Here is a 23168-nt window from a genome sequence, read left to right as displayed (position 1 = left end):
GAGCTGTTTTGCAAGGAGGAATGGGAAAAAATGTCAGTCTCTCGATGTGCAAAACTGATAGAGACATACCCCAAGCGACTTACAGCTGTAATCGCAGCAAAAGGTGGCGCTACAAAGTATTAACTTAAGGGGGCTGAATAATTTTGCACGCCCAATTTTTCAGTTTTTGATTTGTTAAAAAAGTTTGAAATATCCATTAAATGTCGTTCCACTTCATGATTGTGTCCCACTTGTTGTTGATTCTTCACAAAAAAAATACAATTTTATATCTTTATGTTTGAAGTCTGAAATGTGGCAAAAGGTCGCAAAGTTCAAGGGGGGCGAATACTTTCGCAAGGCACTGTACTACCCACCACTGCAACCTGTACACTCTCGTTGGCTGGTCCTCGCTTCATACTCATCGTCAAACCCACTGGTTCCAGGTCATCAACAAGACCATGCTAGGTAAAGTCCCCCATTATCTCAGCTCACTGGTCACCATAGCAGCACCCACCTGTAGCACGCGCTCCAGCAGGTATATCTCTCTGGTCACCCCCAAAGCCAACTCCTCCTTTGGCCGCCTCTCCTTCCAGTTCTCTGCTGCCAATGACTGGAACGAACTACAAAAAATCTCTGAAACTGGAAACACTTATCTCCCTCACTAGCTTTAGAGCTACCCTTTCTTTTTAAAATTTCCCCCTGAAGACATACCCAAATCTAACTGACTGTAGCTCAGGCACAGAACCAAGGATATGCATATTCTTGGTACCATTTGAAAGAAAACACTCTGACGTTTGTGTAAATGTGAATTGAATGTAGGAGAATATAACACAATAGATCTGGTTTAGATAATACAATGAAAAAAACATATGTTTTTTATTTTTTATTGTTGTATCATCATCTTAAAAATGAACAAGATAAAACAAACATAACAGATGGGATGATGGGGACACTTTCAGTGAAAAGCATAAGAGGGCAACAGTACTTGTGCAAAGTTTCAGAATGATAACTTCCAAAATGAGTGTGCTACATGACATTTATCATGAAGTCACCAAGGTGTCCCACACAAGTAGCCCAAATGTACCCAAGTGGCCAAATTGGTGAAGGTATACATTTTAAAACAAATAACTATATACAAAATGCCAAAATGGTATTCTAACACACCCCCCCCCCCCCAAAAAATGGAGAAAAAATGGGGAAAAAAATGAAGAAAAATATAGATATATTTACAAAATAACATGGGTAACTATTTACACACATTCAATATTTGGAAGACCCTCAGTCCTCTATCAAATCAAATGTATTTATATAGCCCTTCGTACATCAGCTAATATCTCAAAGTGCTGTACAGAAACCCAGCCTAAAACCCCAAACAGCAAGCAATGCAGGTGTAGTAGCATGGTGGCTAGGAAAAACTCCCTAGAAAGGCCAAAACCTAGGAAGAAACCTAGAGAGGAACCAGGCTATGGTCAGGGAGGTGACCAAGAACCCGATGGTCACTCTGACAGAGCTCCAGAGTTCCTCTGTGAATATCGGAGAACCTTCCAGAAGGACAACCATCTCTGCAGCACTCCACCAATCAGGCCTTTATGGTAGAGTGGCCAGAGGAAGCCACTCCACAGTAAAAGGCACATGACAGCCCGCTTGGAGTATGCCAAAAGTCACCTAAAGGACTCTCAGACCATGAAAAACAAAATGCTCTGGTCTGATGAAAACAAGATTATTATTATAAATTATAAATAGTGTTCACTCCCTAAGGTATCTTCTAAGTCTGAGTTTTTCCAACATGTGGCCTGACCCATAAAGACATTTAGCTTTTTCCTACTATATGCTCACCAATTACAAGCATACATAATCAAAACCCTCTTACAGAAAGCATTCATGCACAAACATACCATTGTTTGTCCAAGTATGGATTTGTGTGTATGCAGGCCTGCTTGTGTGTGGGTTCTCCTGGCCTTTTGACTACACTCTTAGAAGAAAACAAAAGTGCTATCTAGAACCTAAAAGGGTTCTTCAGCTGTCCCATAAGAGAACCCTTTGAAGAACCCTTTTTGGTTCTGGGTAGCACTACCTGGAACCAAATAGGGTTCTCCTATGGGTACAGCCAAATAACCATTTTTTGGAAGCCTTTTTTCTAAAAGTGTTGGTTGTGAAACAAATGCCCTCACCTGGTGCTTTTGACAATAACCTAGGCAGATGAGAGCCTCCACCGTCAGATGTAGGGAATCACACTGAACAATAGGAAAGAATTACAGAAACAACATACCTTGTAAAATACACAGTTCAAATCAAAAGTATTAAGGCACAGAGAAAAAAAATGATATATCAGTAAATGCAGTAGGTACAGTTAATTATATCTTCAACTAGCAGTCAGCAACATGTATGGTAAAACAACAAGTATAAACACCACATAAGTCAATATCACACTGAACAGGTGTCCCCCCAGTGCAGGTGTCATCATAACCAGAGGCCACCTGAAGAGGTCACACTCCTACTGGGGTGGCATGTGGAGCACTGACGGACAATTGATGAGTGTTGATAAGAGGGATCTGGTCAGGTTTAAAGACAAGGTCAACTAGATACTGTTCTATGTCTCGGGAGCTGGCTGTTACTATAGGGTAATTACACAGCAAAGTAGCACACAATTTATTCCCTCACAAGTTACCCAAGCATTTATAGTCCATGTCCTGGCTGGTACAAATGGAAAGTCAAACACAGATCATTTCTATTTTTTATCCCTACATGCTGTTCACAATATGTCTAGGAAAGCTAACTACATCCTAATAATGATCATATATACCACAGTATTTCACAATTTTTCCGAAAGTAAAATCACTGAGATTATTTCCTGGTGATTTTACAGAACTTTATGCAAATAAAGTCACCCACAGGCCAACGTTTGGTGGATCCTGCCTCCTCTGTGGGCAGGAGAAACAAGAACCCCATCTGTCTGTTATTGTAAATTTGTGGCGCCATCCTTTGGCAGGAAAGTGCACTACAGATTTTACGTCATGTAGAAGTGGGAGGGGTTCTCCTTGAGGGAACCTACTAGAGAAATATTAAAAATACTTTCCATAACATGTAGGTAGGTATGCATGTATGTATGTAGGTAGGAATGGGTTCTGAACAAAGGTCAGAGCCTGTACTTTTTCATATAACCATAGGGAACATAATATATGGTCTATACTTGGCATGTAGGTCTCTCACTTACGGGTGGCACAAATTGGGATATGGGGAGGAGAATGGGCAGGGTATATGCAGGTAGCCTAGTGGTTAGAGCATTGGGCCAGTAACCGAAAGGTTGCTCGATTGAATCCCCGAGCTGACAAGGTAAAAAAAATATATATATTGTTCTTCCCCTGAACAAAGCAGTTAACCCACGGTTCCTAGGCTGTCATTGTAAATAAGAATTTGTTTGACTTGCCTGGTTAAATAAAAGGATTAATAAAGAAAATGCAAATGGGTAGTAATTACTATAGTTTTTAAAAGGTTTTTGCGGTGTGTAGTGTTTTTGCAGATATTTCTGTAGTATTTACCACAGTGTTCTTTTGTGTGTGGATAATATGTTAGTACTTACTACAATTTACAACAAAATTCTATACTAAGTACGACACGAGAGGGATACAGTGTATAGTATTCTACAGTTTACAACATAATTCTATAGTAAGTACTGTACTATTCTATATTAAACTTTAGCATTTTTGTGAGTAGCCTCTCCCTAAAGTGTAAAGTGAGAGGAAGATTTGCATAATGAGTTCAGAAAGTATTCAGACCCCTTCTTTTTCCAAGTTTTGTTACGTTACAGCCTTATTCTAAAATTGATAAAAATGATTTCCCCCCTCATCAATCTACACACAATACCCCATAATGACAAATCAAAAACAGGTTTTTAGAAATGTTTGCAAATGTATTCAAAATAAAAAACGGAAATATCACATTTACATAAGTATTCAGATTCTTTACTCAGTACTTTGCTGAAGCACCTCTGGCAGTGATTACAGCCTCGAGTCTTCTTGGGCATGACGCTACAAGCTTGGCATACCTGTATTTGGGGAGTTTCTGCAGTTCTTCTCTGCAGATCCTCTCAAGCTCTGTCAGGTGAGATGGGGAGCGTCGCTGCACAGCCATTTTCAGGTCTCTCCAGAGATATTCGATCAGGTTCAAATCCAGGCCACTCAAGGACATTCAGAGACTTGTTCTGAAGCCATTCCTGCTTTGTCTTAGCTGTGTGCTTAGGGTTGTTGTCCTTCTGAAAGGTTAACCTTTGCCCCAGTCTGAGGTCCAGAGCGCTCTGGAGCAGGTTTTCATCAAGGATTTGTATTTGTATTTATTATGGATCCCCATTAGATGCTGCCAAGGCTCTTCCTGGAGTCCAGCAAAATTAAGGCTGTTATACAATTTAAAAACATTACAATATATTCACAACAGATTTCACAACCTACTAAGTGTGTGCCCTCAGGCCCCTACTCCACTACCGGGTATCTACAACACAAAATCCATGTGTACGTGTGTGTCTATACTGCATATGTTATTGTGTGTGTATGCATTTGTCTGTGCCTATGTTTGTGTTGCTTCACAGTCCCTGCTGTTCCATAAGGTGTATTTTTATCTGTTTTTCCCCCAAATTTACTAAGTGCTGGTAACAGGCCGATTGGTCAACTATTTGAGCCAGTAAATGGGGCTATACTATTCTTAGGTAGCAGAATGACTTACCTTGACTTTGTTGTCCTTAAGCCATTTTGCCACAACTTTGGAAGTATGCTTGGGGTCATTGTCCATTTGGAAGACCCATTGTTCCTTCCTCATGATGCAATCTATTTTGTAAAGTGCACCAGTCCCTCCTGCAGCAAAGCACCCCCACAACATGATGCTGCCACCCCTGTGCTTCACGGTTGGGATGTTGTTCTTCGGCTTGCAAGCCTCCCCCTTTTTCCTCCAAACATAATAGTCATTATGGTCAAACAGTTCTATTTCTGTTTCATCAGACCAGAGGACATTTCTCCAAAAAGTACAATCTTTGTCCCTATGTGCAGGTGCAAACTGTAGTCTGGCTTTTTTATGGCAGTTTTGGAGCAGTGGCTTCTTCCTTGCTGAGCGGCCTTTCAGGTTATGGTGATAGAGGACTCGTTTTACTGTGGATATAGATTATTTTGTACCCGTTTCCTCCAGCATCTTCACATGGTCCTTTGCTGTTGTTCTGGGATTTGATTGCACTTTTCGCGACAAAGTACAATCATCTTTAGGAGACAGAATGAGTCTCCTTCCTGAGCAGTATAATGGCTTTGTGGTCCCATGGTGTTTATACTTGCATACTATTGTTTGTACAGATGAACGTGGTACCTTCAGGCATTTGGAAATTGCTCCCAAGGATGAAGCGGACTTGTGGAGGTCTACAATTGTTTTTCTGAGGTCTTTTGATTTTCTCCTTGATGTCAAGCAAAGATGCACTGAGTTTGAAGGTAGGTCTTGAAATACATTAGCAGGTACACCTCCAATTGACTCAAATAATGTCAATTAGCCCATCAGATGCTTCTAAAGCCATGACGTCATTTTCTAGAATTTTCCGAGCAGTTGAAAGGCACAGTCAATTTAGTGTATGTAAACCTCTGACCCAATGGAAATTTGATTAAGTTAATTATAAGTGAAATAATCTGTCTGTAAACAATTGTTGGAAAAATTACGTGTGTCATGCACAAAGTAGATGTCCTAACCGACTTGCCAAAAGTATAGTTTGTTAACAATAAATTTGTGGAGTGGTTGAAAAACAAGTTTTAATGACTCCAACATTAGTGTTTGTAAACTTCCTTCTTCAACTGTATGTATGTATGCATGAATGCATGTATGTATGTGCGGCGACTCCGGGATGCTGGCCTTCTAAAAGAAGGACATTTCTAAGTGGCCCCAAACATTTGAACGGTGTGTGTGAAAGATCAGGTAGATCAGCTTCTTTTAGAAGGCCAGCATTACTCCATATGTAACTCTGTGTGGTTGTCTGTGTCACACTGCTTTGCTTTATCATGGCCAGGTCGCAGTTGCAAATGAGAACTTGTTCTCAACTAGCCTACCTGGTTAAATTAATAAAGGTGAAATATAAATAAATCTAAAATAACCCTATTTTATAAGACAGTTCTTATTTGATTAATGGTGGTAGTACCCATCTATATGAAGCTAACGACAATAAGGATTAGCCACAATAGTGGACTTAACCTTCAAAATAAAAGTATGGCATGATTCCACTATTTGTATTAATTTGCATCACTGTCAATGACATACTATATTTTGAAGGCAAACCGCAAATTCCACTATTGTGCCCTACTCCTTATTGTGGCTAGCTTCACAACAACATAACCCGGTCCGGTCGAGCCTCATTAGCCAGGTGAAGCTAGCTGGCTGCTTCTAACGTTAGCTTCAGGAAACAGGGTTAAGTAGCTGGCTAGCCATTTATTTTCATGAACCGAAGTTCAATTTCAATAGGCAAGCAATACTTACTCACAAGGATTCCTAAATCATTGCTTAGAATAATGAAAATGACTGCTAGCTGGTTATATTGGTGCTAGCTAGGTACCAAGCAAAAGCTAGCTGCCACAGAAGTTGCGGTCGAACAAATAATGCTTTATTACCAACGCGGTATTGTAAACACATCGTTCATGGCCGATGTTTGCTTGTTTGCAGACTTTTTTCTACAGCTTTGACAGTGCTACTATATATTTTTTGCCACATAAAGACCCAAATAGCGTTCCATTGTATGCATGTTGTGACGCTATTACTGTGCAAAAAAAAAATAGCTGATTTGGTAGTGTGTACCGGTGCCCGAAAGCCAACATCACCCACGACAGAGAAAGGTTGATTGTCAAGGGCAATGAATTCTGTTATCTTGGCTTTAATGGATTTCGCCTTTGACTTGCCTCGCTGAAATGTTCTTACTCTTTCAAATGACTGCTCAACTTGACTGCTCGATTCACACAGCAGATATTGTGGGCTAGGTTGGGAATGCTGTGTTGCACATGCAGCGCAAAATGTTATCTTGAGTCATTACGTTATGTACCTAGGTTATATAGGTATGCACGATAGCTTTGACGTCGGTTGTTAACATCGGTGTTAAACTAGACATCTGGCCGGTACCGATGTTAGCATTTTTAGCTAATATCGGCCGATTCCGATATGCTCACCGATATATAGTGCATCCCTAGTCTGATTACTTTCCGAAAATACTGTATGTGTGTGAAACATTGATGCATTTAAAGTGGAACTGACAGCATTTTAGCAACATGAAATCTTATTAAAATCTGTTCATATACACCCCCATGAAGTATTACACTTTATTTTTACATGTTCTGACAAGCAACCACTTAGATAGACATTTTCATAATTACATATGCTAAGGAATTTGTGAAAACCCTATAGCAATATAGAGTGGGAAAGTGGCCATGCGTTTGGACCATTAATAGACACATCAGTCTTGATCAAACAATCATGAAAAAGGTCGGCTCTCTCTTCTTCAGTTATGCACATCAACAAGATCAACAAATAATGCTAGCCAGAGCAAGAAGAGCTAAAATCAAACGAAGGAACATTAGATAAACCCTCACAAACTTTTGAATCTAGTTGGCTGTCAAAATTGCACTGATAAACGATGGGGAATTGTAGCCTCCTCATCCTTCTGCATCTTGCCTGCCAATGCATTCTTGTCCCAACGAAGCACCCAAGCTAACTAGCTAAAGTTGGCTAGCTTGCTACTTCCAGACACAAATGAGAGAACATCTCAGCCCGACCATTTTACTCGCTGTAGCAGAGCTGGTTAGGCTGTTTACATGTTATCTAGGGCGTTTTTGACTAATTAGGATTTTTTTTGCCTACGTTTACTGACACCGGTCATATTCAGTTGGTGTTGCGCGTTCATAAATTCATCATTTGTTCTGCACTCTGGTACACTCAAACGAGAGTGCTCTTAAATCGAAGTACATAGCCAGAGTGTATTTGCGAACGCAATAGATATGCTAACTGGATAACAGTCTTTCAAGTTCTTGCTAGCTAACCAAATGACACCCAAATCTCTACCTGTGTATAGCCACTGAAAAACAATATGAGGGGAATTTGATACTTTTAACTGATATGATTGTCTGTTTATTTCATATATGCAAAGTAGTTAAAACGCTGGCAGTTCCACTTTAAACTTTAGGTTTCCGTGTGTGCTAAAAGTTAAATGTTTTTTGCAATGGGAAGTAATAGTTCTACATTTTGACTGGGAAATGTTTAATGGTTGCGTTTTTGTATTCTTATGATTGGGCCCTACTGGCTTATTATGTCAGAGTTTATGAACTGCTTATCCTTTAACATCATGCTGTGTGTGACTGCTGTCTTTCCATCAGCCCTATGCAGTGGTGCCTGGAGAAGTGGGTATACTCTAAAAGTCCCCAAACGGCCCACCCAGCGAAGGAAAGGCACCCTGTGAAAACCCTAGGTTTTTTATGAGTTTTCCTATAGATTTTTTTGATTTCCACTCTCAACATCAACAATTTATTTAAAAAAAAGGTTAAGGCCTAAATCCACGACAATGCTTATATCTGATTGTGTGGGCCTGTCAGGACCTGGCTCCACAAGTGGGTGGGCCTCTGTCCACCCAGGCCCATCCATGTCTACGCCCCTGATGCAAACAGTTTATCATGACAATTGCGCATCACAAATAGCCTACTAACACTTCGGATTAACTTTTTAAATACCTGGTTTGCATACCGATTGTTGCCTTTGTCAGCATTTACTGGTAGCTATCCTATATTTAAACGTCTTTCCTACCCGGCTAACAATGTCATTCTTCTGTGAGCTGCTCCATGCCAAAACCAGTTGAGAGCTGCACACATGCTGCCTGCAGATAATATTCCGTTGAAACTAGGATGTGTGCGGCACGCTGTGAATTTATATCACGTGCTTTGCGGTTGTGTTGGCTACTTTGTGCAGGATTTCTCCACTACACTACTTTGATACGCATCAGTAGGGGTTAAAACGTGATTATAGGCAATGCCCACTGAAAATAAATTAAGCAATACCTGCGCATATCCCTCCACTACATCACTGGCCCTTTGTGTTTTACAAAAAAATGCACTCTACTACACGAGTGCGCTGGTATTACAGTTGTTGTCCTTTCAGAATCATGAAACTGACACACACTGAAGGTTTATAGGTTTGCCACTGCGCAAACATGTCTATATTAGATATTAAGGCTGTTAAGATATTCATGTTTCAAGAAAGAAGTAAATAATTTTGGCCTGGCTAAGAGGTTTTATATGTTGACTGAATGGAAGCTGATAATTTGTTTTTTAATCCGCTGGTTTCACTGTCCAAAACAAGACAGAGCACAGATGTATCCAACACTGCGACAAATCGTGTACTACAACACTGATCTCTACCATCTCAATTTACATTTGTTGTTTGTTTTGCTTTTTATGCGCTTTGAGATCATTTTCTGTAAGAAAAGCACTACACCAGTTCAATAAATTATTATTGCCACAAAGGCAGATTCCACAGGCTTCCATTAAATTTAGCGGTAAGCATAAGGTTAGCAGTATGGTTAAGGTTAGGTTTAAAATCTCATCTCATTTTTAGAAATGGGCAGGGTTTATGATTTCGGGTTATAGATGCAAGGGATGACCCGTCACTACATTAACGTTACCGCCCTTGTTTGTTGTTAATGAATGGCAAAGAAACACCCACGAAACATCTACATCAAACCACACCCCCAACACAACTCTCGTTTCGCTACTGTCATGGCCGCTAGCATTTCTAATGAGCAAAGCCCCAAAATAAGGCCAAATTAGGAAGTTCAGCCCCCCTTTAACTTACAATGCCAAGCACAAATAATGTTTTGCAGGTTTTTATTGATAAGTCAAAATAATAATAATAATAATTCTGGAAGAGGGTTATAAAGTAGGCAACCGACAAACAAAGATGCTAAGCAGAACACTGTTGCATGTAGGTAAAAGAGTGATATGGCTTGAATCATTTAGAAAAGGAACAAATTGTAACCATTATTAAGCCAGACTTAGTTCATAAGACAACTTTGAGAAGTCTGATGTAGTTTTGTGACGAGGAATGGATTGGTAAAGAAAGGAAATGCTACAAAACAATCCTGATGGTTTATCAAAATGTAACAGCCTTGTTACAAACAACGAGCCACCATGGGATTCCAACGCCATCTGAAACACAGGCACAAGAGCTGGTTAGTTAGATACAGTCCCAGAGACCAGATCCATGTCATCTAACCTGATTCCTAAACGTAAGCGTTCAAGATTCTGAAAGTCACAGATCAAGCTAAAAAATGCAAACCATGAAAATGTGACAAATTTACAGGCAGGGACTTATGAAGATCCGTAGGTATTACTGTTCTCAGAGAAACAGAGACTTGCTCGCACCCCAACAAAAATTAATTACAGCGTCACACAATAGAAATATTTGTAATTATATTATCAAGTCATTCATAATGCTCAACCCCCTGATCAAGGCCCTCCGATTGCTCAGTTTGGACGGGCAGCCAGCTCTAGGAAGTGTCTTGGTTTAGGGTTTAAACAGAGCTGAGGAAAAGTTCTCCAAAATACACAGAATGTACAAAACAAGAACATTTCCATGACATACAGTGCATTTGGAAAGTATTCAGACCCCTGTAGATTGACCAGGGGAATCCAGGTGAAAGCTATGATCTCTTATTGATGCCACTTGCTAAATACACTTCAAATCAGTGTAGATGAAGGGGAGGATACAGGTTAAGGAATGATTTAAAAGTCTTGGATTGTGTATGTGTGCCATTCAGAGGGTGAATTTGCGAGACAAAATATTTAAGTGCCTTTGAACGGGGTATGGTAGTAGCTGACAGGCCCACCGGTTTGTGTCAAGAACTGCAACACTGCTGGGTTTTTCCACATTCAACAGTTTCCTGTGTGTATCAAGAATGGTGGTGACCCAAAAGGACATTCAGCCAACTTGACACAACCGTGGGAAGCATTGGCGTCAACATGGGCCAGTATCCATGTGGAACGCTTTTGACACCTTGTAGAGTGTGGGGGGGGGGGGGCACTCAATATTAGGAAGGTGTTCTTAAAATGTTTTGTATACTCAGTGTATGACTTTAAAGCTTGGGGAACTGGTATTAATTCTGTTCACATTGAGCCCATGTAAACCTCTACCTGTGAAGGTAAAATCCTTGCTCGGTTCTAGTCAGACTTTTAAAACAAAACAGACATTGAGTTGAATGGATTGAATACAGCGCTCCAGACTACTTTTTCAGTTGATGGCACCAGACCATGATTTGCTCGCACCCCAACAAAAATTAATTACAGCGTCACACAATAGAAATATTTGTAATTATATTATCAAGTCATTCATAATGCTTTATAAGATGTGTAATAAACTACTGGTATTCAATAAATAAGTTGTTACATCTAACATGTCCAAGCAGGAATGCATGATTGAAAAGATTTTGATTTGCAACCTAATCTAGTGATTGTCATGATTGTTAGGTTAACAAATAGGCTATAATTCTTTAGATTTGAAAGTCAAAATTAGGGCACCAGAAGATACAGATGTTTTTTTATTTTCAATTTGCCTTCATCTTTATGTGCACTATTTGGGCTGCAATTTCTGAGGATGGTAACTCTAATGAACTTCTGCAGCAGAGACAACTCTGGGTCTTTTCCTGTAGCGGACCTCATGAGAGCAAGTTTCATCAAATCAAATCAAATTTTATTGGTCACATACACATGGTTAGCAGATGTTATTGCGAGTGTAGCGAAATGCTTAGGCTTCTAGATCCGACAGTGCAGCAGTATCTAACAGGTAATATCTAACAACTCCACAACAAAACCTAATACACACAATCTAGTAAAGGAATGGGATTAGAATATGTAAAATATATGGATGAGCAGTGACAGAGCGGGTAAGATTCAATAGATAGTGTGGGATACAGTATATATATATATATGTGTAATATATATGTGTAATATATATATATATACACACACACACATCTATACATATATACAGTGGGGCAAAAAAGTATTTAGTCAGCCACCAATTGTGCAAGTTCTCCCACTTAAAGATGAGAGTGGCCTGTAATTTTCATCATAGGTACACTTCAACTATGACAGACAAAATGAGAAGAAAAAAAATCCAGAAAATCACATTGTATGATTTTTTATGAATTTATTTGCAAATTATGGTGGAAAATAAGTATTTGGTCACCTACAAACAAGCAAGATTTCTGGCTCTCACAGACCTGTAACTTCTTCTTTAAGAGGCTCCTCTGTCCTCCACTCGTTACCTGTATTAATGGCACCTGTTTGAACTTGTTATCAGTATAAAAGACACCTGTCCACAACCTCAAACAGTCACACTCCAAACTCCACTATGGCCAAGACCAAAGAGCTGTCAAAGGACACCAGAAACAGAATTGTAGACCTGCACCAGGCTGGGAAGACTGAATCTGCAATAGGTAAGCAGCTTGGTTTGAAGAAATCAACTGTGGGAGAAATTATTAGGAAATGGAAGACATACAAGACCACTGATAATCTCCCTCGATCTGGGGCTCCACGCAAGATCTCACCCCGTGGGGACAAAATGATCACAAGAACGGTGAGCAAAAATCTCAGAACCACACAGGGGGACATAGTGAATGACCTGCAGAGAGCGGGGACCAAAGTAACAAAGCCTACCATCAGCAAGGACATTGAAGATGAAACGTGGCTGGGTCTTTCAGCATGACATTGATCCCAAACACACCGCCCGGGCAACGAAGGAGTGGCTTCGTAAAAAGCATTTCAAGGTCCTGGAGTGGCCTAGCCAGTCTCCAGATCTCAACCCCATAGAAAATCTTTGGAGGGAGTTGAAAGTCCCTGTTGCCCAGCAACAGCCCCAAAACATCACTGCTCTAGAGGAGATATGCATGGAGGAATTGGCCAAAATACCAGCAACAGTGTGTGAAAACCTTGTGAAGACTTACAGAAAACGTTTGACCTCTGTCATTGCCAACAAAGGATATATAACAAAGTATTGAGATAAACTTTTGTTATTGACCAAATACTTATTTTCCACCATAATTTGCAAATAAATAAATTAAAAATCCTACAATGTGATTTTCTGGATTTTTTTTCTTATTTGTCGCACTGCTTTGCTTTGTCATGGCCAGGTCACAGTTGTAAATGAGAACTTGTTCTCAACCTGGCCTACCAGGTTAAATAAAGGTGAAATAAAAATGTCTTATTATACACTTGGGAAAATGTATAAATGTTTTAACGAGTTCAATGCATTGAACACAATTGATTTCTTACCAAGTTCAAACCTACTACCCAATGAGGCCTAGTGCACTCCTAATGGCCGATGCACAGCTCTGTATTTCAAAGCCATATCATATATCTCGATTGTAAAAGTGTGAACCAGGCACAGCAACAGGGCAGACACTTTCATTACAGGAATCATGCACTTCATCGTTAGACCAAATAATGGTTTTATGCGCAAAAAAAACAAGACGTTTTGAGTGAGGTGACCAGGTAGAATGTACAGCTCGCACCAGTGTGACTAACAAAAAATGTAACTTGCAAAGCCAAGTCAAAGGGTAACAAAATACAACTATATGGTCGCAGTCTGGAGCCCTGGAAGAGCATTAATACAATAGCACACTACATAGGGAGCCATTGAAGACGCAACCCCACCTGGTGTTAAGAGCCCCTCTCAGGGCAGGCACTGTAATCTGGCTTACCTGCTACTCCAGATGGGAAGGCCACCATTCGCTCTAGAGGAGAAAAGCCACTTACTGGGCAGAACCGTCACTGGGTCAGCATAGTACTTCCAGATCAGAGACATCATCAGGACGGCCTGGGAGAGACAGAGAGAGGTCGTCACTCTCTGCCAATTGCTCACATTGGACTGTGCATCTGTCCGTCATCATCCATAGTCCCACATCTATTAAATATTTTTATAGTTTCCTATTGCAAGATTGTGAAATAAGACTATGAAAATATACCAATGAATTTTAATTATATATATATATATATATATATATATTAGGAGTTTATACTCCATACATCTCAGGTTTACATCGCTTACCGTACTTGACTGTGGCCTGCTGACCATTTCTGGAATTAACTGGGGGAAGAGAGAATAATACAAACTTCAGGCAACAAACTGATAACAGAGTGTGGTTTCTGACACAGAGAGACAGTATCACAGTGGAACTGTAAGGCCAACAGGTGAGACTGTACGGCAGCTGGTTAGAAGGGGTGGAGATGTCAGCAGAAGTGTTGCCACTCCTCAAAGAAGCTTTGGTCAAGCCACAGGAAGTGTCTCACGTCAAGGTCACCTTTACCTTCCTTCATCCACCTCAAGCTCTATCCTGAGGATTATGGGAGATTCTAATTTGAAACCCTCCATGTATTCATACTGATCGCTGCATTTACTGCATCACAATTAATTTAAGGGCGCTAACACCCTAAAGATATGAAAACTTCTCCATTAAATTATTTCACTGTGTCATTGTGCTTTGGTTTCACATTTGAAATGATAGAGGAGTGGTAGAATTATCTTTGACTCTAGTGAAAACAGAAATTTTCAGCACATTCTTCCCTTAAAATAAATCTGCATGAGGTATAGTATCTACAAGTATATATTAGTTCCATTCGGACAAAATAATGGTCCTGTATTGGGTCACCACTGGTCCGTGGAAGTGGTGTGCTGCTAAATGGCACGTTCTTGAAAGGGAGCCCTTTTCCTTCCTCTGTTACTGTCAGGGACTCAAGAGATCGAGCGGGAAAATGAGAAAACAGAGAGGGCAAGAGAAGGCCGATGGCAACAGGCTGCAGCTGTGACAGAGGCCTCCTAAGTGAACACTCAGAGCAGTTATCTGAAACACCCCTGGCCACCACTCCCTCCCAGCCCTTTGTTTCTTTTCTATTTTTTCTTTCCCACATCCTTTTTCACATACATGTACCGAGTCCCCTATAGAAAGATGGAGCAAATTGTGATATTAACAAGGCCATACCTGCACCATGTCTCATTATACTAATAGTGTTTTTAATGGTAAATATTCTATAGGCTACATTTAATTTGACAAAAATCTCTAGAAGTTAAGGGAACAATGCATACTTGTATGTGTGGACTTGAGAGAAAACAATTATCTCTTTAGAACAGAGATGGGCAACTGGTGGCCCGCAGATCAATTAACCAAAATGAAAAAATAACAATACAATGAGGAGAGAGAACCAAGCAAGACTTTTACACATCAGCAGTTTTTCCTCGTTATGTCATTAACTGAGTCACTCAATTAGTAATTTAACAAAATCAAGGGGTCTAAATACTTTTGAATGCACTACTGAGCGCTCTGGAGCAGGTTTTCATCTTTCCCTCAACCCTGACTCGTCTCCCAGCCCCATGCTGCTGAAAAACATCCCCACAGCACGATCCTGCCACCACCATGCTTCACCGTAGGGATGGTGCCAGGTTTCCTCCGGACGTGACCCTTGGAACTCAGACTAAAGAGTTCATTCTTAGTTTCATCAGACCAGAGAATCTTGTTTCTCCTTTAGGTTCCTTTTGGCAAACTCCAAGCAGGCTGTCATGTGCCTTTTACTGAGGAGTGGCTTCCATCTGGCCTGATTGGTGGAATGATGCAGAGATGGTTGTCCTTCTGGAAGGTTCTCCCATCTCCACAGAGGAACTCTGGAGCTCTGTCAGAGTGACCATCGGGTTCTTGGTCAACCCCCTGATCAAGGCCCTCCGATTGCTCAGTTTGGACGGGCAGCCAGCTCTAGGAAGTGTCTTGGTGGTTCCACACTCCTTTTATTTAAGAATGATGGAGGCCACTGTGTTCTTGGGGATCTTTAAAGCTGCAGAAATGTTTTGGTACCCTTCCCCAGATCTGTGCCTCAACACAATCCTGTCTGGGAGCTCTATGGACAATTCCTTCAACCTCATGGCTTGGTTTTTGGTCTGACATGCACCCTCAACTGTGGGACCTTATATAGACAGATCTGTGCCTTTCCAAATCATGTCCAATCAATTGAATTTACCATAATTTCCGAATGTACTGTAGGTAGGAAGTAGGAGCAACCAAATATAATTTTTGATGAGTTTGGACATTTAGAAGCGAATGAGAGACATTGTGCACATGAAGAGTACTGGCTCTGGAGCAGCATGTGTACACGCGGTGTCTGTGTGGGGTCGCTAGGGCAACGGGCATGCCTGCTCAGAGAAGATGGGGAGAAGTAGACAGCCGAGAACGGAGAGGAGAAAAAAAACCTGAAGAATATCAAAAAGATAGCAGTGGTAGCTGTACAGATAACGCATTTAAAGGGCTTTGACTTCTCAAACATGGCATAAAGTCAAAATTTGTCCAGTCACCTTATTAATTCAGCCACTTAGATAAGTTGCAAGTTAAACGCAGGGTACGTGTTAACACAGAACAATTCGTTTTCATGCAGAAGAAAAAGAAAATGCAGAAGAAATATCTTGCTGAAATGCTTCTTATTTAAATTTCTACTCAGCATCAGACTCATTTGGTGTTTCAGTTGCACCTCTCTAGCATTCACAAACAGCATTCTATCAGCAGACAGACAGCACTCTGACTTATGTGTAGCTAATTTTCTATGGTACTTTTCTGTGTAGCCACATTGGCTACATTCTTTCTATTATAAAACAGAAGTATGGCTATGTATAGTTTTTGCAAAAAACATCTTGCTTTTTCATTGTAAGCTAATTAAGCCTTGGGTGGATGCCAGCCAAATAGAGTTGCACTTCTGTTGTCATCTGAGGAAAATTAATGTATTTTCTGTGAAGGAAAACTATAGTTGCAGGTCCCTGATCACTCTATTGAAGCAAAAATAACACAGGTGACTTTCAGTATAAAGCAGGACCCCTGTCAATACACAGTTGGACCTGCTCCCGCTTTGTGCTATTTACAAACAAACATGACTGGCTCAACTGTTCTAGGGAACTATGGTAAACTCAAAATGAAAAACGCAATCTGCTTTATATTCTAACCTATTGCTCAAGTTGAATGCAGGTATTTAATTAATAAGTAGCTGAACTTAAAATAAATAGTTAACGGTATTAAAAAAAATAATCCAGTAGCTATTTCCAAATACCCTGGTATATGGTATACTGTCCTAGCTGTATAAAATGCTCTCTTTTCTAAACGGATGGTTGCGTATCCATCGGCCCGTCAAAAGTTCAACACATCTGAACTTTCTGTCCGTGGAAATTGTATGGATATGAACGCGTCATCTCTGCCGACTGTCAACGTATGACTCCCATTGAGAAAGCATTGGAAATCAGGGATACTCGTAAAATCAACATGCCATTCTGTCCGTGAACTGTGCAGTAAGTTATCATCACAGGGCATTATGTTATCAAGCTGCAGGTTGCTTGCACAAAATAAAGGAATTAGCACCAATTCATGGCAGATTGGGGTCACGAGTGGCACAGCGGTCTAAGGCACTGCATCTCAGCCCTAGAGGTGTCACTACAGACCCTTGTTCGATTCCAGGGTGTATCATGAGCGGCCATGATTGGTTGTCCAATAGGGCGGCACACAATTGGCCCAGCGTCATCTACTGTTAATGATTTGATGGAAACATACATGGACATTATTCTATTTGCTACTGTGGTCAAAATGTCGTTTACCAGATTTCTGTGTACAACACTAAACAAAAACATAAACAACATGTAAAGTGTTGGTCCCATGTTCATGAGCTGAAATAAAAGATCCCAGACATTTTCCATATGCACAAAAAGCTTATTTCTTTAAAATGCACAAATTTGTTTACATCCTTTTAGTGAGCATTTCTCCCTTGCCAAGACAATTCAGCCACCTGACAGGTGTGGCATATCAAGAAGTTTATTAAACACCACGATCATTACACAGGTGCACCTTGGGCTGGGGACAATAAAAGGACACTCTAAAATGTGCAGTTTTGTCACACAACACCACAGATGTGATGGAGATTTGATGGAGTGTGCAATTGGCGTGCTGACTGCAGGAATGTCCAACCATAAGCCACCTCAAACATCGTTTTAGAGAATTTGGCATTTTGTCCAAACGGCCTCACAACCGCAGACCATAAGTACGGCACTGTGTGGGCGAGCAGTTTGCTGATGTCAACGTTTTGAACAGAGTGCCCCATGGTGGGGTTATGGTATGGGCAGGCATAAATTACAGACAATGAACACAATTGCATTTTATCAATGGCAATTTGAATGCACAAAAATACCCCTAACAAGCTCCTGAGGCCCATTGCTTTTTTTTCTTCTTTTTTTTTGACAGATTTTCTCATATGAGCTGTAACTCGGTAAAATCAATGACATTTTTGTTTTTATATATTCCAAAGTGTGGCATTTACCCTTATATCACGGAGATGCCTTACTACTTATGGTGCTAAAAAGAGCCAGGAAGGATAGTCATAAGGTTGAAACTTAAATGTAAATGTAAGAGCAAATGACAGTTTTGGAGAGGGAGATAAACTCTGAGTCACCATCACCAGCCTTTGTCACCGGTCTTTGTCAATCTCTCCCAGTAGGAGAACGTACATCATGTCCTGTGCTAGACTATTACAGAGAAACATGTCGACACAACTTCAGAGTTTGAACACAGCTTTACCGGTAAAATAGGGCTACAATTTGTAAACGTTACCGCTTGAATTATATACTCACATAGGAGGAAATTGACGGTAACAACCTTTTGACAATGTTGCAATAGCAACCAGACCTCCCCGGTCGCCATTTTCCTTTGATTATTTACAATAGCCGTCGCTAGGGAAGCACACACCTCTCTCTTTCTACTCAGGGTGCAGGGTATTTTTACTGAATACTTTGTATTTTTGCCGAGTGAAGTTGGACTGTTGTCTTTATTTTTCTCAAATATATGTATTAAGATAATGCATTGTTGGTAGCATAATATTCTGATAATAAGGGGTATTGTGTGTAAGTTTAGGGAATATCCGTATGTGGAGCTTGCAGTTTTAACCTTTTGCAAAATAAAAAGGTATATGGGCAAAACGATATGGAGATAAAAACAAAAATGTGTCATAGTTACCCCCTGATGAGTGCTCATCTAAAAACAAATACATATAGATCTGATTGCCATGTAAAATTATTCACACAGGTATCTCGCTATGATTTGAAAATGTGTTGACGGCTCCTAAAGCCAATCAATGGCTACCAGGGGCGGAGAGTAGCTTGTCCGTCAGATTGATGCTATAATGAATTCAATAGGGAGGGAGGGGGAGAATCCAATCCGGTTTGAGCTAGTTTTGTTCCAATGGAACATTAAGGTTTGCTACGCTGTAATAGAACGTAGTGTTTGAATCTTATACCAACATACAGTATTTTTCTTGCTCCGTTTTGGAACACTTCCCTCTTTATTTGAACTTATACGCAAAACAGCCATGCCTAAAAGGAGCAAAGTAAGTGGGATATGTTTTATTGGTTGTATATATCCTTTGATAAAACAAATGCATTTATTTTTGCATGTAAAATGTAGCCGCATATCCATGTTTTGTTCCGCTCCAACATTGTTGCACTGCTGTGTTCAATCAAGTTTAAAATGTATCGGACTGTTTTGATTTGGGAAGTGGCGGGTTTTCTACCTATTCACGCTGTGATTTTGGTCTTCGAAAATTAGGACTGGTTACATGTTTGGTGTTTAATATATCAGATCAATTTCAAATTGGGGTTTTGTCACGTCTTCGTGGTGGTTGTTTACAAATACATTAACCTATAAAAGGACAAAGAGGTGTAGGTCGCTAGCTACGTCGTAAGATGGCGATTCTGCAGAAATAAAGTTGGTGACCGATTTTTTTTTACTAGGCAAAGTCTATTGCAAATAACATTTAGATTACATTGCATTTACACTTATTGAAACACTGCGTCATTAAAATATAACTTAATTGTTGGTAGCGTAATGCTCAACGCACGGTGGGCGGTATGCACATGCAGAAGACTGCTTCTAGGGCGCTTTGAAAAGGGCACGAAGACTTGTGTCATGGCTGCCCTTGTGGGCAAGGGGAACACTGACGACGTTTTTCTTATTTTGCAATATAAAAGTTCATAGTTAAACTACGTAAAATGCGTTTAAGTGCGCTAATGTAACGTGCTGCATCGTTAAAATATTTGGTTTAATTACATTTCCGTGTGCCCTTTTGTTGGCTCGAGCCAATTCTGGGTTATGCAATGGCGATTCGTCGACATCACAGAGGCGCTCTTGTTGCTGGGGATTCTAGTAGATTCTGTAACCATTTGGAGAATCGCTGAGGATCTCGGAGTTTGAAATTCGAATGAATGGCGGGAACGCATAGTAGACTGTCTGGTCGGAGTAGCGAGCACAGTCATGTTGCCTGGCAAATCCCATTCATCACGAGTGAATGAATGCGTCGGGAGTAGGCGGAGTCGGTATTCCCCCCTCTCCGTAGAGATTACAGGCAACATGGTATAGTCATAGGGAATGGGAACATGATCTGAGCAAGTTGACACTTATCCGTTTATTAGGTAGGCCGTGGGTGATGTAAAAGGAAAAATAAGCAGTTATATCGAGACTGACCATAACACGCTGCAATGCTTTTCCTTACCTCTACGCCTTTTTGGGAATTACATAATTGCCCTAATACTCTTGGCATTTAAACTGTCCCTCACCCAAGTAAAACCCGCTTAACACGGTTGCCCTGCTGAGCTGTCACTAACATTTTATTATTATTATAGGCAAACGCTGATGTTGAGGCAGCAGAGGTGAGTCATACACCTCTTACTGAAATATAATGTGTGTTGTATTTAATCAAGGTGATCCCTGGTTGTAAAATTTTAAATGTTCAAAATACAATTCCATTGTTCTGACACCAGGGGTCAGCAGCAACCCATGTCAAACGTTGTTCCCATTATATGAGTAAATAATTGGTGTTTTTCTTTTGAAATATTTCAGCCTAAGAGGAGATCTGAGAGATTGGTAAATGTGAGTATTACACACCATTATTGACACTTTAATTAAACATGGACCCAAAAAAACAGAATTTCAGCAAAGAATCACAAATCTTTCATTGCAGAAACCTGCAATTGCAAAGGCAGAGCCCAAGCCAAAGGTGAGGAAGTGCAGACATTACAAATGTACATTTACTAGTAAATGAATTGCAATTGGGGACTTACGGTGTCTTATCCCATTAAACATATTTATTTACAGAAGGGGAAGGCAGCACCTAAGCCCAAGAAGGCTAAAGAGGTGAAAAAGACCGAGCCTGAGAAGGAGGTGCCCGCAGAGAATGGAGAAGCCAAAGCTGAGGAAGAGGTAAGGGGCTGCAGAGATATGTTGGCATTTTGTCCTATAAGGACAAGAAAAACACATCATATTGATAGTTTATGATCTTATACTGTTTTAAACATAAGATAATGAATGTCAATTATAAATATGTTCTCTCAACTATTGCAACAGTTTTATTCCGTTATGTTTTACATTTAGGCACCAGAAGAACCTGAACAGAAAGAGGAGGAAGAGGCGGCCGAATAACATCTCTCAAACCACATCTTTTATCAGTGCTCCCTGTACCTCTTTTTCTTGTACAATTCAGGGGTATATTTTTATCGACTATTTTCTAAATGCAGGTTTTTTAGTAGTTTGATTGTAGAAACACATTTTTTTATGAAATAAAAAATACAATTTGAGATGGGGATTTCATTGCATCCCATGTTTTTACATCTCTGGAACAATTATGGTCATTGTAAATGTCAACGGTTTTTATTTTCGATATGGGGAGGGGTGGGAATGGGACAGGTTACTACACCAAGAACATGCAAGCACGTCGTTTACAGGATCCGGTCAAAACAACAGAGCTTGTCTGAGAGACTAACATTCCATAGGCTATATGAGGGAAGGTATACGTAACCTGCATTGTGGGGATGAATTAACGCAAGGGGGAACACATTGTTTAATTGTTTATAATGAGGAAACATTTTAAGGTGTTTAAACTGTGTTCCATATGTTAACTCTTGTACTCATTATGTTTTTCTTTACCATTCTGCTTAATAAACCTATTCCCTAGTACTGGAGTTCCTCCCTATCAGGCCTGTGCATTGGGTGTATTTGGTTGTCTCTGTTCTGTGATAGCATTGCAATAAATTTGTATAGCTGCTATTAAAAGGGGTTTTCAACTTTCTATATGCAGTGTGTAATGGTACATTGTGAGTATGGTAAAAAAAATGGAATTGTGTTCTTAGCCAAGCTAAAGAAGTACATGAGTTAAATATACTGACGATTATGGTTCCTTGGATGCTGAGAAACTACATCCATTTGAGCTGTCAAATACACAAACCAGCAGTAGCAATATTCATGTGGGGTTTAGGTATCAAGTACAAGTGTACAGTTCTTTTATCCTTTGTTTATAGATGTATCTGTGTAATGATTGGTATAAACAAACCAATAAAAATTTGGTTGTACTTGTTTTGTTCTTTGTGTGATGGAAATGGACATTGTCTGAATCCAAATAATCATGTAAAAACTAAATTATTTTAGATGCCAGTTCTGACCACATATGTAATGCAGTAGTTAAATAATATCAGTTCTGAGACTGACATGAAAAACGTTACTTGGTTATTAGACTCTGTCTAGACTCATTCCATGGGCACATTGTTTTCACTCCACCCATTTACTTGATTGATCAATTGAGGTGGCTGATTAGTAATAACTCACCTCATTGTTTAGGTCTTAATCGGACACAACTTGAAATAAAATAAAGATCAGAAGATACTGTGAGGGAGCTCTGACACAAATACATTAAAGGAGCTATATGTAATGTTTTTGCATTGTAATGTCGAATGTCATATCTACAGAAATAGTGGAACATTTGTGTTTCACAACATTTCATCCCCAAAAATGTTATTGGGCCCAACTAAAAGTGCATTCTAATGGTGCAGCCTTCTTTTTGGTAAAAAAATATTGTAAAATTAACAGGGGCTAGCAAGTTTCTTGTCAAATGGACTGGGGCTGAGAGATGTTAGAAGTTTGCCCATTGCTGGCCCCAGTCAATCTGACAACAAGAGATGGTCCATCTTTTGTTGACCAATAAGAAGGCTGCACCATTAGAATGCAATTTTGTGTGGCTCCAATATGTTTTTTTGGGGGAAAATATTGTGAAACTATCTTTCCACTATTACTGTAGATACTGTATATTAAG

At 40.0% G+C, this 23168-nt stretch overlaps 1 protein-coding gene and 1 long non-coding RNA gene across 2 annotated transcripts; one reads left to right on the top strand and one right to left on the bottom strand.

Moving 5' to 3' along the window:
• Nucleotides 1-9834: 9834 nt before the first annotated feature.
• Nucleotides 9835-18769, bottom strand: LOC135550651 (uncharacterized). The gene is made up of 4 exons (XR_010457125.1): nucleotides 18667-18769; nucleotides 14071-14109; nucleotides 13724-13839; nucleotides 9835-10172 (listed from the first exon to the last, which is right to left on the bottom strand). It is a non-coding gene; the product is annotated as an uncharacterized LOC135550651 (long non-coding RNA).
• Nucleotides 18770-19237: 468 nt separating this feature from the next.
• On the top strand, nucleotides 19238-22431 carry LOC135550650 (non-histone chromosomal protein HMG-14-like). The gene is made up of 6 exons (XM_064981663.1): nucleotides 19238-19418; nucleotides 20710-20736; nucleotides 20927-20956; nucleotides 21048-21083; nucleotides 21182-21286; nucleotides 21458-22431. Exons 1-6 carry the CDS (start codon nucleotides 19401-19403, stop codon nucleotides 21503-21505), a joined length of 264 nt encoding a protein of 87 aa, XP_064837735.1. The 5' UTR covers nucleotides 19238-19400; the 3' UTR covers nucleotides 21506-22431.
• Nucleotides 22432-23168: the final 737 nt, after the last annotated feature.

The sequence above is a fragment of the Oncorhynchus masou genome, chromosome 12, assembly GCF_036934945.1.
Source record: "Oncorhynchus masou masou isolate Uvic2021 chromosome 12, UVic_Omas_1.1, whole genome shotgun sequence".
Lineage (NCBI taxonomy): Eukaryota > Metazoa > Chordata > Actinopteri > Salmoniformes > Salmonidae > Oncorhynchus > Oncorhynchus masou.
The sequence above is the reverse complement of the archived record's forward strand: the minus strand, read 5'-3'. Positions and strand labels throughout refer to the sequence as shown.